Genomic DNA, 19,093 nt, shown 5'->3' with positions numbered 1-19,093 from the left:
ATGGAATGCCAGCGTCGCAGGAGGCAGTTTACCCGCTACGCCACAACACCGGTCCCCAGAATTTCTTACTCTACATCGTACAATCTATCGCTACACTTTGCTTAAACAGACATTAAGTATGCCATAGAAAATGCCTATTTTCCATACCCTTAAGGGAACACAAACGCCTTTACTCGGGGGACAGCGGCAGCACCTGCCCCGTTTTGGGAGTCTGCCACCCGGGCAGACTCGGCGCTCTGCACAGCTCTCCTGCCCTCCTCACGCCCTGTAGAAGGAAACTAACCCCGTGAAGGAAAACTGCTTAAGATCACTTTATAGATGAGGAGTCAGGCACGGTTTACTGCTTTGCCGAGTGTCACCCAGCTGGTGCAGTGGCCACACAGGGGCTCAGAGCCCAGAGTGCCTGGCTCCTAGCCCAGCTCTCCTCACTACACTACCAATTCACATCGGCGACTCCAGGACATGCAGAAACTGTTTAGCACAGAGACAATTTTTCTGCATAACAGAACCCACTGGAAGATGTTCAAGGATTTCTAAATCCAACTCAAGGTAATAAAATAACATTTAAAACAGTCCCATCTAAAGAAAAGATCTTCCTCTATGAAGAATGGGAACTGTCCCGGTAATTTTCAGAGCACAAGAAAAAAGATCAGACCGGACCCCAACCACACTGACAGTCTACGGATTGACTGCTTTCTTGACCTGGAGTAAATCAGGGATCTTAATCATGATTCGCTTCAAAACGTACACAGCGCTAGCTTGGAAGCCCTGCACAGCAATGGACGAAACAAAGAAAAGAACCACAGACACACAGTTTACTCTTGAAACAAGCCAAGTCACAATTCAGTAACTTTTAAACTCACCAATGAGCCCCTTGGCAGTGCTCGACGTCACGGCTATGTGGGCAGGCACGGGGACGGGCTTGGTTTCCTCCGCGGTCACCAGTGCTATGCTGCTGCTCTCCGCTTCCATGGAAACGTCTTTCCCGCCCCTCCGCTTGATTGTGCCCGTGTCACCTTCCGAGTCCTCTCCCCAGTAACCTGTGGATGACGCCCAGCTGGCCCGGGACTGGGCTTGCTCCAGACTCTCTCTACTTTGATTTTGCCTGTTGTACTTTGTGCTATGATCAGAAAACATCATTTGGTCCATATGGCTGCTTGAGGCCCATAAGCCTGCAGGATCCCCTGAATAATCAAAGTGAGTGTGCCCGAATGGAAGTGTCTCCCAGCTTCTCTGGTGCTGGATGGTCTGTATGTTGTCGTGGGAACCACTAGAGCAGGACGTCCAGCTCCCTCGGCCGCTGTCGGCAGCGTCGAGGGAGGCGCGGTCCCCTTGATCTTGGGAAAGTTCCTCTGTGCTCGGAGAAGAGATTACCGTAGCTGTGGCGTACAATCCTCGACTCTCAGACATCGGTGCGTAGGACCTAAGTGGTCAAGAGAAAATGAAACAAAAGTGAAATAAAAAAGCAAATTTTTAAAATATTCTTTTTTCCCCTAGGAGAGCAGCTTTCTGTCATCCATGGGACAGGAATGAAAGTGCCACTGAGTTGCATCACAATGTCCAGTTCCGCCCTGTCCTGTCTTTTCACCTTGCCATGACTACGGAGACACTGACTTGTATAAAGACAGGGACATTTCCCTTATAAGGCTAAGGATAGCTCAATACAATCTCATTGTTCCAGGAAGGCAACTGACACCAAGCAACTGTGGTACACGCTACCGTCACACTTCAGCACAGAACAGCTGTGTTTCAATAAAGGGAAACCTAGCGGGGGAAAAAAGTCCACACAACAAAAACACCCTGGTGCTCAGAATCCAGGAAATCTGAAAATGAGCATCGGGGTGGGAGGAAATTCTCCTCTTTCTAAAGATACGTTGGTTTATTTGTTTGAAAGGCAGAGTGACTGAGAGAGAGGGGCAGAGAGAGACACGGGGAGCGATCTTCTGTCAGCTGGTCTGCTCCCTCAGGAGCTGCAAAGACCAGGGCTGGTCCAGACCTCCCATGTGGGTGGCAGGGGCCCAAGCACTCGGACCATCACCTGCTGCCTTCCAAGACTCATTTGCCAGACGCTGGACTGAAAATTGAGCAAACGGGACTGAGCTGCACTCTGATACGGATGCTAGCATCACAAGAGGCAACTTAACCTGCTGTCCTAAGTGCCAACCTCAAGAGGAAATCTCTTAGGCACTGTGTAAAATAAACACAAATACGTGGGGCAGGCATTTCGTTTAGCAGTTAAGCAGTGAGTAAGATGCTCCCTGCTAATGTGCACCCTAGGAAGCAGCAGGTGATGGCTACAGTCGTTGGGTTCTGACCCCCATGTGAGAAATCTGGAGTGAGCTCCTGGCTCCCAGTCTCAGCCCAGCCCGACCTTAACTGTCGCAGGCACTGAGGAAGTGGATCAACATGTCAAAGCTCTCTCTATATCTGTTTGTCTCTCTGTGCCTCTGAAATACATAAATAAATACAAATGTTAAGGGGAAAGGATTCATTATTAAAACAGACATGAAAGAATGACTGTTTTTTTTAAACAAGCAGAGAACGTGGGGAAAAGCCGCCTACCCCAGGCTGTACTGGTCGGGTTCAGTCATGGCCCGCCGCTCCATCCTGCCCACACCCAGGCTTGTCTCCACGATGCTGACAGAATGTCTCTGGCGCCGCTCCTCGTGCAGCGAGACTGGCACAGAGTCAAAAGAAGAATTGCTGACGATACTGGAGCGCGAGGAGATTTCACTGTGGCCAGAGTCCGAGAAGTTATCCACAGTTCCACTGGGAGCCAAAGTGTAGCCTGGACGAGAAGTGTAACCACGCCAGTTAGACGCACAGAGCTACAGCAGGAGAACTGCAGTCCACCAAACAGAAGCAGAAGGGAACTGTAGGCCCAGACACCGCCACTGAAGTACACAACACTATGTTCCTGGAGGAGCCAGGTGACTAAGATAAGGTGAATGTTCACTCTCACAAAGCTAAGCTGCTGAATCAACGGTTGGAGAGGCAGAATAAAGCACTGTTTACAAACCAGGGAAAGATACAGAAATTACAGAGCCACATGACTCTTCTCAGCTCCCTTAGCTTTGTATTACACTGATTAGGCCACATAAACGAAGCCATGATTTAAAAGTCAGATTTAAAAGTAGCTATTTTTTTTTTCAAACTGCAAGGTCAATAATCTTATTTTCAACCGAGTTTTTAATTTTTAGAATTTTAACTATGGTACAGAATAATTCAACTGGAAACATGTGCATCCTACTTACAATTTCAAGCAGACATTATAAATAAAGAGACTAAGAGACAACACCCAAAGAAGACATCTTTGGATTTGTGCCACTCAGTTTTTCAATATTAATAATGCATTAGTGGAATCATATAAAAGCCCATTGTTCTGGAGGATGGGATGTGCATTTTTCTCCAGGCGATCACTATAAAATGTCTAAACTGCTGCCTATTTCCTGCCCTGAAAGGACTTAATTCTCCTTTCTACTGAAAATACTTTTGAAAGTCATAAAGAAAGAGGCTTGTTTTGATACTTTTAATGTAAAAATCCAAAACTTCGTTCTCGGCACTTATATTTGTTCTTTTTTACAACAGTACTAATTGAACTCACATTAGTTCAACACTGATCTTATATGATGACACGCAATGTGAATTTTATCAGTGTCACTTGCACACACACACACACACACACACCTGGACCACCTCAGTCTTCTCACCCTTTCAGCAAATTGGTAGCTCCTGATTTATTTTTTTCAAGGGTGCACAGGTCTTGATAAGGTTTCATGTGTTTGCCTAATGTGTTTTTATAAAGTCACACTGAAAGTTATGACAGACAAGGTGTAAGGCCTTCCCTGAACAGTAGGCTAAAAAAGGAGTCTCAGGGAAAATCATCACTCAGATGGAGTGCCTGACAGCTGCAGGAATTCCCCATCTTCTGGGACCAGGGACACCGCTCCTCTCCTTCCCACCCTGTTTCTGGTTCTATCAACCCCACCTACCCCACAGGCCCACTGTTATCGATATGGAGCACTTCTGAGAGAAGAGGAGGAACTGGTTAAGTCCAACCCCCAGGAATCAAAAGATCTCAGCTGACTGCCACTGCCGCTTGACAGCAGGATGAGAAAATAACGGAGAGATACCCACTGAACCAGGACCGGAGGCCGACATCCACCCTACACCTTCAGGGGTCGGAAACAGCTACAAGTACAGCAGGATTTGCTCTGCCAGTGAAATCCCACCATTGGCTAACCTTTCTGGCTTTTTCCTGGGGAAACACAATCTTAGCCATTTATTACTGACTTATACCCATTCAAATAAAGGTTAGGAGGAAGTGGTAACCTGGAGAGATACACAGCAGAAAACAGGCTACCATTTTAATATGAGAAAGTATCCACCTAAGGAGATGACTCTGGCTGCCTACAATGCAGTCTCTTTAAAATATGACAGCAACAAAAAAGTAATCAAGACCTGTGTTAGTATATGAAGAAATATATATTAGTTTTCTAAAGGTCTTTACAGCCCTTTTTACCCAATATTAGTGTTCTATAAAAAATATTAGAGAAAATTTTAATACACAGAGTTTCTTTTCAAAGTTACAACCAATAAAAGAAATTTAAATGTATTTTTAAAAAGCTGGCCAGCGCCGTGGCTCAACAGGCTAATCCTCTGCCTTGTGGCGCCGGCACACCGGGTTCTAGTCCTGGTCGGGGTGCCGGATTCTATGCCGGTTGCCCCTCTTCCAGGCCAGCTGTCTGCTATGGCCCGGGAGTGCAGTGGAGGATGGCCCAAGTCCTTGGGCCCTGCACCCGCCTTGGAGACCAAGAGAAGCACCTGGCTCCTGGCTTCGGATCAGCGCGATGCACTGGCCGCAGCGGCCATTGGAGGGTGAACCAACGGCAAAAAGGAAGACCCTTCTCTCTCTCTCTCTCTTTCACTATCCACTCTGTCAAAAAAATAAATAAATAAATAAAATTTTAAAAAAAGCTTTGTTTAACAATACTGTAAATATTAAAAAATAGATATCAAAATCCTTTTAAATTTATAAAATGAGGAGACAAATCCGTTGAACGTTATAAATAAGATCTTTTGACTAAGATTAAAAATTAAGTAATACATAATTCTGGAATTATGATAGCTGAAAGGTAGACATTTTGCTCAAAGGAAACAAGTGACTTCGTGCTACCTTTCCTGGGAGAGCTCTGGGGAGAAGTGGGTGGAGAAGAAAGCTGGGAAGACGCATTTGACATCGTATCCTCAGCTTGTTTCTTGTGACGCTCTAAACTTCCTTCTTCAGACAAAGAAAGAATTTTCTTTAAAGCTTGTGGAGAGTTTATGCCTGGAAAAGAAAGAAATGGCTAAAATATATCTCTGCAAGACTGAAAAGAAACAACACTGATGACTGAGAAGCCGTTCGTATTAACATTTCCTATCGTATTGTGTTTCCGCCTGTTTTCAATCACTGTTCTGTGTGCTCTTCATTGATACTTGTTGCTTTGTTTCTTAATGGCATCTGCCGGAGGACAAACAATGGGATGCTTTTGATGTTTACTTTAGATTCCGAGCTTTAAAGTGGTCACCGTCTTTATCCAAAGATGACTTATAAACATTTGAATCTGGGCTCAAATGGCACAGCTAAGAATATTTGTTATCAGAAGAAACAGTTATTTTGGTCCTGCTGGAGACCTTAATTCAAGGGAGGAAAAAAGTGAAGGACCAAGAGCTATTGAGAACTTCCTAGGAAAACGGACTAACAGAGCCCTCATGAGTTCCAAAGAAATAGATGAAAGAGAAGGCGGGGCAGCGCTGTGGGAGTGCTGCATCACAGAAACCACACGTTTCCAGAGAAGGGAATGAGCCGATGCCAAGTGCACAACCCAGTAGGATGAGGATGGAGGGAAGGGAATTACAAGTGACAATAAGGAAATCTTCCCCAACACGTATTTTTCAGAAATGAAGATTCTGGGGGCTGGTGCTGTGGCACAGCAGATAAAGCCAACACCTACTATGCCGGCATCCCATATGCGTGCCAGTTCGAGTCCCAGCTGCTCCACTTCTGATCCAGCTCCTTGCTAATGCACTTGGGAAGGCAGAGAAAAATGGCCCAAGTCCTTGGGCCCCTGCTCCCATGTGGGAGACCCAGAAGAAGCTCCTGGCTCCTGGTTTTGGACCCGCCCAGCTCTGGTCGTTGTGACCATTTGGGGAATGAACCAGTGGATGGAAGATCTCTTTTCTCTGTATCTCTCTGTATCTGTGTGTGTGTGCGTGTGTGTGTGTGTGCAACTCTACCTTTCAAATTAATAAAATTAAACTTTTTTTAAAAAAAGATTTCATATCAAAATATTTTACAAAGCTCCTCATATTGTTATGACACACTCTCAACTACTTGTTTTGAAGATCAAAGAGATATGAGGGAAGGAAGGCACTACAACCTCAAACTAATTCCGATCAGTGCTAGTTTGAGATGGTCACTTAACGGTCCGTCAAAGAAGAGCCAATGAAATCCAGCATAGACTTAATCCTTCATCTCACCTCACGTAAGTGCTTTGGTATCGTTTTAACATAATTTTTTAAAATCACTTTTAAAGTAACACAATAATTAAATGTAGAGATACTAATATATACAGTAAAATGAAAATACAGCTACGTTAGAGTCACATGAATGGTTTTCACTTGGAAAAAAATTTCCAAGGTGAGCATCACACAAAGATTCAAAAAAGTTCTGCCTTTTAAACAATGTAGATGGATGTGAAGATTATATTAGAAAATTGCTAAATACTTCAAAAGTAGTTCTAGAAATGATAAAGACATTGATCTAAAACATACAAACTGTTTTGAACAAAACTATTTCATGAATTATAGTGTGTGTGGGGTGAACTTAAGCTCTATAAAGTGATATATAATGTGACTTTAAATACAGTCTTAAATTGAAAAAACATCATAAGATGACACATGGTACTATTTCTCTAGGGCAATGCCTGCCTGAGACAGTCAACATTTCTATTCTCACAATGCTTCATTTTTGAGAACAGGATGCCCTGTGGTTAGAGGTTCTTCCTCAGGCTATCCGGCCAGAACAAGCTGGATCCAAGATGGCCATCTCAGTGACCTCCAGTTGACCTCAGAATGCATTTCAATATAATCTCCAAGCTAAATGAAACATGTAGTGACCACTAAGACAGGGAATAGTGGAACACAAAGGGAGAAAAAGAAGTGGCATGCAAGTTAAGTGAAATCCCCACCTATTCCAAGAGGAAAAAAAAAAAAAAGAATATTCCTCATTCATTAGCATGACCTCATCCTTACTCACCTTGCCCTATATCTAGGACTCCTAAGCCCTCAGCAATTTGAGAAGATTTGAGAGCAAGGCTCTTGCTTTTTCCATTCTCTGGCCATTGAACAAACTTATGTTCCTGATGTTCAAATTTTGGTTTCATTATTCAAAGAGGGAGGGCGACCAGCATTATGTTGGTAACAGATGTGGCGACCACAGAGGGGCTTATCACTCATCTTCCTGTTAGGGAAAGTTGCATTTAACCTCCCCACTCCATTACTTGGGATGCCTGAAGTTACCTGGGACTTTGAGATGTATTTACTGGGGTAACTTGGAGGTCACATCTTTAACGATTCAATGACTCTCAACAGCGGTAAGGGTTCGTGTTGAGAAAAGGACACCCTGGGATAAACAGGCTGGTGGTGTCTGCCCAAAAACGAGGGTCATGCATGGGGGGCTTGGCACAAGGTCATGATTCCACCTAGATTAAAAGTTCCAACTCCAAGCTCCTGAGAAGGTGGGTGAGGGTCGACATCCACCCCTGGAAACCGAGTGGCCTGGAAGTGACTGCAGCTTCCTGGTAAATCATCCGTTAGTCACGTACATGTCTTTCACTGGTCTTCCTCCTGTGCAAGTTTAACTTGAGTCCTTTTCACATCCTAGCTCCCTGTAGACCTCAGCGGCTGCCCTCTGCAAAGCTTCTCTCCCACCTTCCCTCCCTCATACGTGGGCAGCTGACTTGCAGACTCCAGGTTTCTCTGTCTCATTCCTGGACCGAGGACTTGCTCTCACTCCTTTTAATGTACAGGGACGGCCCCCTTCTTGGTGACCTCCCTAATCTCAAAGGTGGTAGCTTTGGGATCCGCAAGGAGGGAAGGCCTATACTTCCAGGAATGGAGAGTCCTTGTCAAGGTCCCTGCGAGTGCCTAAAGATCAACCAATGAGGATCAGACCCGCCTCCACCTTTAACCCCCATGCCCTGAATCTGTAAAAGGAGCCCTCCCAATCTCTGACGTGCGACTTCCCTGGCCCCCACTCTGTTGGGACCGGGGAACCTCGCCCGGGAGTGGAATCCCAATAAAAGCTTGTGAATTAATTGATTCGTCTGCCTGGGAAGATTTGTTACGCCCCGGACACCTTGCAAAAGGTACTCTCCGGGAAAGGGTGGGTAATCTTATCATTTTCAAGAACTGAGTAGGCAAGGCCTTGAACATCCATTTTCCTGATGTTTCCAGGCTCTTTATCTTTAAAAGGGATGCCCCAACTTTGCCTTACTCTACCCTCCACCTCCTCAGGGCCCTTACCTCTCTCATCAGCCAAGAACTCTTTGGCTAGCCTCTTTCCTTCCTACCTTTAAACTTCTTTCTATTCCTTCTTACTTTCTCTGTTGAGGTTCCTCTGATAGGCTCTGCATAGGAATCCATAGGATTTCTGGAACCCAAAATGCTATCTTTTTATTTATTTATTTGACAGGTAGAGTTATAGACAATGAGAGAGAGAGAAAGAGAGAAAGGTCTTCCCTCCATTGGTTCTCTCCCCAAATGGCCACCACGGCTGGTGCTATGCTGATCCGAAGCCAGGAGCCAGGTGCTTCCTCCTGGTCTCCCCTGCGGGTGCAGGGGCCAAACACTTGGGCCATCCTCCACTGCACTCCCGGGCCACAGCAGAGAGCTGGCCTGGAAGAGGAGTATCCGGAATATAAAGCAGCAGGTGCCACAGGCATAGGCTTAGCCTAGGCCACAGCACTGGCCCCAGAGCTTTTTATTTTTTTAAAACTTTGTTTGTTTGTGAACAAATTTCATGTATTTCATATATACAGATTTAAGAGCATAACGATTCTTCTCAACCTATCCTTCTTCCTCCACACACTTCCACCATCTCTCCTCCATCCTATGCTTTAATTTTTATAATGACATACTTTCAATTTATTTTATAATCACAAGCTTAACCCTCCACCAAATAAAAAATTCAAAAATAGTAAGTGGAAAAACCACTGTTCTATAGACGATGGCTGTAAACAATAATCAAATCTCAAAATGTCAATTTTGCTCAAAAACCTTTTTTGTGCTCTGTGTATTAATTACCACAAATCAGGGAAAACACGATATTTGTCTTTCGGTCACTGGCTTATTTCATTGAGCATAATGGTTTCCAGTTGCATCCATTTTGTTGCAAAAGATGGAATTTCATTCATTATTTTTTTTTACAGCTGAGTACTAGTCCATAGTGTATATATACCAAATTTTCTTTATCTAGTCTTCAGTTGATGCACATCTGAGTTGATTCCATATCTTGGCTATTGTGCACTGAGAATTGAGATGCAATAAACATGGAAGTACAAATAACTCTTTTGTATGGTGATTTCATTTCCTTTGGGTAAATTCCCAGGAGTGGATATGGCTGGGAACATGGTAGATCTATTTTCAGATTTCTGAGGAACCTTTACACTGTCTTCTATATGGTTGCACTAGTTTACATTCCCACCAACAGTGTATTTGGGTACCTTTTCTCAGACATCCTTACCAGTATTTATTGTCTGTTTTTGGATGTTGACATTCTAACCTCACTGTGGTTTTTATCTGCATTTCCCTGATGGTTAGTGATGCTGGGCATTTTTTCATGTGTCTGTTGGCTTTTTTAATTTCATCCTTTGAAAAATGCTTGTTCATGTTCTTTGTCCATTTCTTTCTCTCTTTTTTTATTTTATTTATTTGAAAGACAGCATTAAAGGGGGAGGGGGGGTCTTCCATCTGCTGGTTCACTCCCTACATGACCACAATGGCCAGAGCTGAGCTGATCTGAAGTTAGGAGCCAGGAACTTCTTCCGGGTCTCCCACAGTGGTGCAGGCCCAAGGACATGGCCATCTTCTACTGCTTTCCCAGGCCACAGCAGAGAGCTGGACTGAAGAGGGGCAGCCAGGACTAGAACCGGCGCCTACATGGGATGCTGGCGCCGCAGGCAGAGGATTAACCTACTGTGCCACAATGCCGGCCCCCTGGATGTCAATTCTTTACCAGTTACAGAGCTTGCAAGTATTTTATTCCATTCTGTCAGTTGCCTCGTCACTGCTGAGTGTTTCTTTTGCAGTGCAGAAGCTTTCTGGTTTAATATAATCCCATTTATTGATTACTGGTTTTGCCTGTGCTTCTGGTGTCCTTCCCAAGAAGTCCTTGCCTATGCCAATGTCTTGTAGAGATTCCATGATGTTTTCCTCTAACAACTGGAGGGTGTCAGAACATAGATTTAGATCCTTGATCCATTTAGAGTTGATTTTTGTATAAGGTGTAAGGTAGGGATCTTGTTTCATACTTCTGCATGTGAAGATCCAAATTTCCCAGCACCATTTTTTGAAGAGATTGTCCTTTCTATGTAGCCAATATTCTATCACCAACCCCATGGAGGAGACGTCAGATCAGAAGACCAGGATGGTCTTCAACCTCTGGGCGAAGAGTTAGGAGGCATCACATGGAAGGCCCAGGTCTCCCACCAACCAGTGGTGTACCCAGGATTTCTCAAATTCTATCTCAAAACACAGGAAGTTGTATGTCAGCTCCAGGCTCCCCCAAACCAACTCAAGGGCTTTCTGGGAAAGGTGGGGTTCTTTCAGATGAGGATCCCAATTTTTTGTCTTATAGCCCAGCCTTTATGTGAACAACAAAAAGGGAAAGAGAGCGACCCTTTTGCAACTCAACTCATGACAGCTCCAGCACTTTAATCCCGAGTGAGTTTTCCATCTCCATGTCCATGAGAGAACCAGAAGGGCCCTACGAGTGCTGGCTCAAAGGCTCAGCCCCTCCCTAGTTGGTAGCCTCTTTCTCTAAACAACTAGACCAAGTGACTAAGAGCCGGTCACCCTGCCTCTGGTTGGTGGCAGCTACCATCCTTCTTTTAAAACTGACCTTTGGATGACTCCTGGCTATCTGCAGACCTCACCATACCCTACACAGTATCTTACAAAGGAAAGGGGGATGGAACAGCTGGCTCCATGCAAGCAACGCTCATCGACAATCCAAGCATAGCTCTCATGGTATGTGTTACCTTAAACCCTGCTACGCTCCTTCCCATAGTGGGCAGCGGAATAGCTTACATTGCTTGGAAGTGTCTAAAGAAGCATATTCTTCCAGCTCAGATCTTAAGAGTGAGCCCCTGAATAACGTAGAACTTGAATGGTTTACAAATGGGAGTAGCTTCATGCAAGGATGGAAAACAAGAGCAGTTTAAGCAGTGGCCTCTCTAAATGAAACTACAGAGGCAGGCATTTTAATACCAGGAAGCCCTGAACAAAAGGCACTTGACTAAGCACTTATTTTCTTGATGAAGGCACTGGAACCAGGAAAATCAAAGATTCTTAATGTAATCCAAGTACACACATTCCACCCTACAAGCACATGGGGCCACGTGAAGAGAGGTACGTTGACCTCTGGAAATAAACAGGTTAAAGACTTCTGAAATCCTTTGTCTTTTAAGAAGCCTAGCCATGTGACAGTGAGAAACACTGAAGTTATCAAAGGAAACAATTAACAAATAAGAATTAATCTTCAATCGCTTCTCGGCCTTTTGGCTAAGATCAAGTGTGAAGAATTAATCTTCAGAGAAATCATTTAGCTTAACAATATTTTGCCCAAATTCCATAATAATTGATAATGAGGTAAAACTACTTTTAATACTGCACAGGAAAAAGGCAATTCCTATAAGTCCTTTAGAAATTAAATCAGAAAATGTATAACTTCCCCACTTGCCCCCTCAAATTCACCATGAGGAATGAACATGGTTAAAGGAGGAGCTATTTCTAAAAAGAGCATCTTCCACCAGCAATACCGAAATCTAACTTGCTGAATATTAATGTTTTATTAGGAGACAGGAATCATGGGGAAATTCAAGTATACTGGACGAAGTTATCCCAGATAAGCACCTTTTCCCTAATCTGAGAAACATGACAGTGACTAAGTACCCACACGTGGAGTCACTCACCGAAAGGCGGGAGGTCCTTCACAGGCACTTTCTTGCGTGAAGGGTACAGGGACACAGCAGGAACCTGCAGTCCTTGGCTGACTTTGTGTGGGGGCGGGGGCAGCTGTGGCTGCGGCTGTGCCTTCTGCTGTGACCCTGCCCTTGGAGCCACCGGGGAGGTCTCGGACTTGACGGGCTTTTTGTCACCAGGATTCTTAGGCACTGGCAATTATTTAAAATCAGAACAAAGAATGTATGATGTCAGTAGCTCTGTAGATGCGACCTTAAGCAAACCGCGAGCATTTGCTGCCATTACATTACAAAAACTTTTCTGTTGTCTACACGGAGGACAGAAATCAGGGAGTCGGGGGAGGAACCCTAGTTACAAAAAGTGCTGAGCTTGTCGCAGAAGATGGTTTTACTGCTAAACATCACATTAAAAGTGACAACAGAAAACCGAATAGTTCAGTATGTTATGTCTGTGCATAAGAAACACAGGATAAAAACTGTAACTGGAAAACTGTCAGAAACTATTTTTCAAAAACTATTCCAATTAACTGAAACACAGGCTATGTTTTTATTTAATAAATGCTATTAACACTAATGCATTTGCTATCAAATTCTCCAATGGGGTAGACTTATCTATGTAAGCAAATAGCAGTCAACACTACTGGAGTCTTATGCTGAGTATATAATTCTGTGGCAAATAGATGAAAAATCAAATTAATAGGGCATATAGTATCTTAATGCTCAAAACAACTCAATGCCATGTGTCCCTCCTCCATTTAACACATCAGGGAGCTTGGCTTAGTCATGCTGCCAGTAAGAGAAAGAAGCAGGATCTGAACTCGGACCACCTGATCCTCAAGACAAGCTCTTCACCACGACACACAGTGCCACAGCAGGATCCTGAGTCAGTCTAATAATCTGAATCTCCTCAAATCATCAACTACATTCAACAGAAGTTATCTTCAAAATTGCCCATAGAACAGTTAAAAGCACTCTAAATGAAAAAAATAAAAAAATGCCGGTCTTGCAAGTACAGGTAGAGATAAAACTACCTGAACTCTACCCCAGACAAGTGTTTAAAGGCTGAGAACCTACACGCTGGCTGCTGGGGTCCACTGGACAGCGGAATCACTGCTACCCAGTGCCTATCGGGTCCGCAGTCTCCCTCTGGGCACCAAGCCATTGCTGGCACCACCCCGCCACTGCACAGGGCCTGCGTTCAAGCCAGTGCCCGCAGCCCTTCAAGCAAAGACTCACGTGTGTTGGTTGCTGGCTCGCACTGCAGCGACAGTGTCTGGAGGCTCTCCTCATCCATTTCTAGCTCCAGATTGGACAGGTACTGCTTCACTTTCCGAGCCATCTGGGCGTCTTCATAAAGCTTTTTGGCATTGAGAAAGGAACTGCGGCGTACCCGCTTTTTATGACCACCTGTCTGAGCAACATCTAACACTGTTGCGTTTGTGCTACCTTGGCTGAGAGACCTGCAAGACGAAAGGGCAGATACACACTCATTCTGGCATGGGGTCACTCCGCCTAGCCAAAATGTGCTGAGACTTCAACAGACCCAGTCTATGCTCCAAAGGTCACAAGCCTCCTTCCAGTTAGTGAACTACTACGATGCATTACAGAGTAACACAGGTTGACAAGAAAAAAATACCTAATACACATTTAAGTAAACCTTCGGCACATGCTCTATTTCCACTAGAAAACTCTAGCTTTCACCTCTGTAGAGCACTCAAGGCGGTTCTCTCATAGAAGCCAGCAAATAATTATATATAAAAGCTCATGCGAGAATACACAGCTATAATCATTAAGGTTTACAAGACTAAATTTATTTCTCCTAAAAAGGATGCTTATATGGGTTAAAATAAAATTAGCTACAACGTTCACGGTTGTTCTTATTCCTTGAGTTGAATGTGGTAAGTTTTTAAATGCATATAGTCAATCTGTTAATAAACATCATCATGCAAATGTAAATACACACATATGGAAACTATTTAGCACATGAATTGTTAAGAATTATTTTTTTAAAGGATTGGTTTTAACAGAATGAAAACAGTAGTTAGTTGAGCTGTAAAAAATTTGGTCTTAACACCTGGGGGCACCTTTTATGTTATTTACTTCTCAAACATCTGTGCAATAGTAGCTCCATTGCACCTCTTCTCCCCTTCTAAAAGCCTTCCTCCCCTCCCCTCACTTTTGGACTTTTCCCACTTTAGGATATACAAATTATATTGAAATAAAATCTTTCTGTGAGCTCAGAAATACGCCTGGCCGACAGTTCCCCAGAACAATCATCAATCATTTCACAGCTCTCATGGACCATGACTTCAAAAGTGAAAGCTCAAATGGATTAAATTTGAAGTCAGTTTGCCATCTGAAATTCAGCTACAGCAAGAGGGTTAAGAAAAAAAAATGCAAAAAAAAAAAAAAAAAAAAAAAAAGCCAAGCAACAGAAAATACAGCAGGTAAGAAAATAATGCAATGGGTGGAACAAGAACTGTGTGTGGGTGTGCAAGGTCTCCTTCCACTTACCCCAGACTCCGCCATTTCTTCTTCCTGTAAGTGAGAGCCATGGAGATGGAAGCATGGGTGTAGAAAGAGAGACAGAGATCACAAGCTCAGAGAGAGGACCAGACTTCCGGATAAGCAGTCTAGAAGCCCACAAACATCGAACTGCACAGTCACCTCACACGCACACAGCTTTACTAGAAACACTTTTCTGGCTCAAAAGACAAATATGTTTAAATCATTTGGTCTAGAAGAACACTAATTTCTTCTCTCTCCTCTACAGAATTCATTATTTTCTCCTACACTGACAGCTAACTCCACGGCGTGGCTACTGAGACCATATTGTTGGGGGCTGTTTACGTATTGTGGTTCTTATTAACAGTTATGAATTCTAACTCTACAACTCAGGGTCCTGAAAAGTAAGAAACAATAACCAGTGACAAACGTTAAGTCACCAGTGTCTGAAGGACGGACTGATTTTGCCAGGGGTCCAAGCACGAATGGATGAGAGCGCGCGGGGTGGTCCTCGGTGGTCTGGACAAGCACCGAGATGTCCTCTCCCCTCACTGACTCGGAAGCTCTACACTTGGCTTCTCCAACCCCACACACGCCACGGACGGTGACACACTCACCGAGTCCTGAACATGAGGGCGGGGTCCATGTTCACGGAAGCCATGCGGCCCACGTGACGGATCTCTTTTGCGATCATCCTTAGCTTCTCAAAGTTGACCAGCCCATCGACCTTCGAGTCGTTTCCTGCAATCGGCAGAGAGCACAGTGGAAATCAGGTGGCACTCAGGCTACGCTTCCGCAGATGAAGACAGAGGTCCTCAGCTCAAAGTTACCTTCGTGGAGGAACGTGAGGTCCTTCTTGATGACTGGGAACAGAGGGATTATGGGAGGCTGCAGGTTTTGACTGTTGAGCACGTTGCGGTATTTCGCCATGTTTCTGGAGGGATCGAACAGGTCCTGGAGATCTTGAAATAGTTTTTCGTATTTATTAGGAAGTTTTTCCCAGGTGGTCCGCAGTCTTGCCACTGGTGCCAGGTTTAGGCCACTGAGAAGGGCAAAAAGAAAAGTGGTATACATGGAAATGATCTCTGATGAGCTGAGGGAAGTAAAACCGTGTACTGTTTGTCTACTGCTGGACAACGTCGCTGTGCACGTGTTTTATATACAGAGCGATTCACAGAAGGATGCGTGAGAAGCCACAGATAACAGCTCTGAGTAACTGGAATGGCGACAGGAGCAGGGCCGCACCAGGGGGTTTCACTCTTCTTCCCTTTCCACCCTCCAGATCTACTATTCCCAAAACCACGAGAACAGAAGTGCTGTTCCTTCGGCTTCACACACAGAACAGTGCTTGGCCCAGAGCGGGCATTTGATAACACAGACTGAGCAAACACCCCGTGTTAGTAAATTAAAGCAAGAGCCACAGCAGCCAAAGAGAACAACCAAACTCCGAGAAAGGCATAAAGATTAATTTAATAGCCATCCTCGATTTAACTAATTGCTTCCATTTGTATCTTCTTCCAGCTTCAGTCTCAGCAGTAAAAAGGGAAGAAAATCAACATTAATTGGGCATCTGCTCTGGCTGTCTTCTAGCCCTGCACACACATTGTATCACTTAATCGTTGGACGATTCTTTGAGATACTGTTGTTTTACAGAGAAGTAAACGGATGTTCAGAGATGCTCAGATAATTCCCCTAAGGTCAGAACTATAAAGTGGTAGATACTGACTTTCCGGACTCCAGATGAGGAGAGGAGGAATTTTAAATGAAGGACTAAGAATAGGATTCAGAGAGAAAGCAGTGTTCATTACGAGTCGGTTAGGAAGTGGGTGTTTGGTCTAGCAGTTAAGACGCAGGCTGGGACACCCACGTCCCATACGGAAGAGCCAAGGCTCAAGTCCTGGCTGCACTGCCCATTGTAGCACTCTGCCGACACATAGCCTGGGAGGCAGCAGTGACATGGCTGGAATCCAGTGAACAGAAAGCCCTGGGCTGGTGTAATTGGGTGGTGTTCCTGGATCCATGCACACCCTTACCGTGTAAACGGAACTGCATCTCAGGACAAAATGCTCTTACCTGATGATTGCAAACATTGAGTTAAAATTCTTGCACTCCCTGCAGTGCAGGGCTATTTTGATGAAATGCTTAATGATCTTCATCCTCTTCAGCTGGTTTGTCTCTCGCAGAATTTCAGATGCCACCCAGAACGTTTCCTGGTTAATGACTTCTTCAAATTTCTTCAGGTTGGCACAGCTCGTTTTTGACTTGAGCTTGAATAAATCATCTATGTATTCCGTAGGCTCGATGTTGCGGAAGAGCTCGAAATTGCGCATGGAGAGCTGCGTGGCCACCTCGACGGTGCTCAGCTGAAGCAGCGAAATCTGACTTTCTCTCAGCAGCTCCTGAGCATCCTCATCCGAACACAGCGTTTCTGTTTCCATGTTGTTTTTCAGGTAATACCTAAGGAAAACAGACACTTAATAGGCTTCGAGGCCGGCCAGCAGTCTCGGATATTCCTCGAAAGGACCATGCTACCTCTCAGGCACGTGTGAGAGGACACAGTCAAGGGATGCCAGAACTGTCTTCCCAAGGAGCACGCACCTCCTACCTCAGTCACTGGACCCTGCAGCTTCCTGGGCAGAAGCTGGCGATGGAAATAAACAGGTCACTCTGCGTCCGCTGCCGTTTCTTTTTCTCCTTTCTCACTTTTCAATTATTTTGGACTGCTTACTAACAGTGACAGAAAACGACTAAAATCTGTTACAATAAAAGACCCTCAGGAAGGAAGCAGGAAAGATCAGACACAAGTCATTATTTTCTGAGAGGGAAGGGAGGCTGACTACTGGTAGGTCTAAACTGGATCAGCCCATGCTTGCTTACTTATCCAAATACCTAAGAAACCTAAAAAGCTATTTTCCCTCCATTTGAGCCTCTGACTAGAACTATCCCTACTGCAAATTTAGCTGGTAAATTTCTGGATTTTCATGAGAAGCCTATAGGTAAAAATGATAGGTATTATCCTATTTTTTCAGAACAGGGAACAGAGGCTTCTGAGATGAATGAACAGAGAATACTAGATGAACTCTAAATGAATGCTGAAAACTCAGAGCTGGGGGCGGCACAGTGGCATAGTGGGTAAAACTGCCACTGCTGTGCCAGCATCCCATATGGGCACCGGTTCAAGTCCTGGCTGCTCCGCTTCCGATCCAGCTCTCCGCTGTGGCCTGGGAAAGCAGTGGAGGATGGCCCAAGTCCTTGGCTTTGGAAGAAGCAGCTCCTGGTTCCTGGCTCTGGATTGGCACAGCTCCAGCCATTGCAGCCAACTGGGGAGTGAACCAGCAGATGGAAGTCCTCTCTCTCCCTGGCTCTCCTTTCTCTGAGTAACTCTGACTTTGAAATAAATAAATAAATCTTAAACAAAACTCAGAGCTGGTGCTCCTTCCTCTTTGTAAGCAGTTTGTGGAAAACAGCTACCAGAAGGTTGCCCTATGATTCATTTGGGTAGGGAGGACTTGGGAGAAAGCCAGAGGTACACAGATGTGTTCTCTCAGCCGAACTCTATAAATGAAGACATAGAATGAGCACAGCCAGAGTTCTGCTCAAGTGATCAGAAAACAAACACCGTGAGTCCCTAACATTCATAGACTTTATGTTTTCCACTTTGATTACCATGAAGCCACAATATGGATTCATCTACAATTTTTCTGAGTAATGAAATCTGAATAATGGATCCCGCAACCCACTGAGATTTGTAGAAACCCGTCATAGTCACAGATGCCAATGGACATTCAAATGCTAACTGGGGAGAGCTGACCTCCTAAAACAAAACCATCTGCTACTGATGGTTGGAAGTAAAAGAGAAGAAGGTAAGAAAGTTATAGTTGATAGGAAGAAAACAGAACTTATGAATGAATTAAATCATAGTTTAGATCTATAACATGAAGAGGTCAAGTACAATGAAACAGTCTAAAGGGCAAGAAAAATATAAAAAATGTCATTTCTGGAACTATTAACTTTCCATCAGTGTAGAATCTAGTCATTATACAAGATCCAAATTTTACTACCTCTTTCAATATTCATTTATTTTTGACTAGAGGGTGATATTCCATATATTTAACTTTGGAAATATCATTCAAGAGAATGACAAAATCAGGTTCAATGTTTTCGTGCAAGTAACATGTATGAGGCAGGCTCCTACATGGCAAGGCATCAAGCTCTGTGGCAAGTATGGTTTGGTCCGGAGTTAAGATATGTTTTTCACAGTGGACAACACTTGGCAATATTAGCTGGCCATGCTGTCACAGTTAGCTCTGCCTAAACCAATGAAGCTCCTAGAAGGAAGGATG

At 44.3% G+C, this 19,093-nt stretch overlaps 1 protein-coding gene across 4 annotated transcripts in view; it reads right to left on the bottom strand.

Annotated features, from left to right (window-relative positions):
- The window catches only part of RAPGEF2 (Rap guanine nucleotide exchange factor 2), a 259,943-nt gene that overhangs the window by 5,339 nt on the left and 235,511 nt on the right, over window positions 1-19,093 (bottom strand). For 3 of the 4 annotated variants that reach the window (XM_062199353.1, XM_062199354.1, XM_062199356.1), the window contains 9 exons: window positions 16,824-17,207; window positions 15,581-15,792; window positions 15,368-15,491; window positions 14,760-14,783; window positions 13,482-13,705; window positions 12,237-12,437; window positions 5,177-5,329; window positions 2,563-2,788; window positions 864-1,423 (listed from right to left, as the gene is read on the bottom strand). In XM_062199353.1, the coding sequence (XP_062055337.1) occupies window positions 864-1,423; window positions 2,563-2,788; window positions 5,177-5,329; window positions 12,237-12,437; window positions 13,482-13,705; window positions 14,760-14,783; window positions 15,368-15,491; window positions 15,581-15,792; window positions 16,824-17,207 (2,108 nt within the window). The remainder of the gene's footprint in view (window positions 1-863; window positions 1,424-2,562; window positions 2,789-5,176; window positions 5,330-12,236; window positions 12,438-13,481; window positions 13,706-14,759; window positions 14,784-15,367; window positions 15,492-15,580; window positions 15,793-16,823; window positions 17,208-19,093) is intronic. The other variant, XM_062199355.1, reaches the window with a different exon arrangement.

This window comes from Lepus europaeus, chromosome 8 (assembly GCF_033115175.1).
Source record: "Lepus europaeus isolate LE1 chromosome 8, mLepTim1.pri, whole genome shotgun sequence".
Classification (NCBI taxonomy): domain Eukaryota; kingdom Metazoa; phylum Chordata; class Mammalia; order Lagomorpha; family Leporidae; genus Lepus; species Lepus europaeus.
The sequence above is the reverse complement of the archived record's forward strand: the minus strand, read 5'-3'. Positions and strand labels throughout refer to the sequence as shown.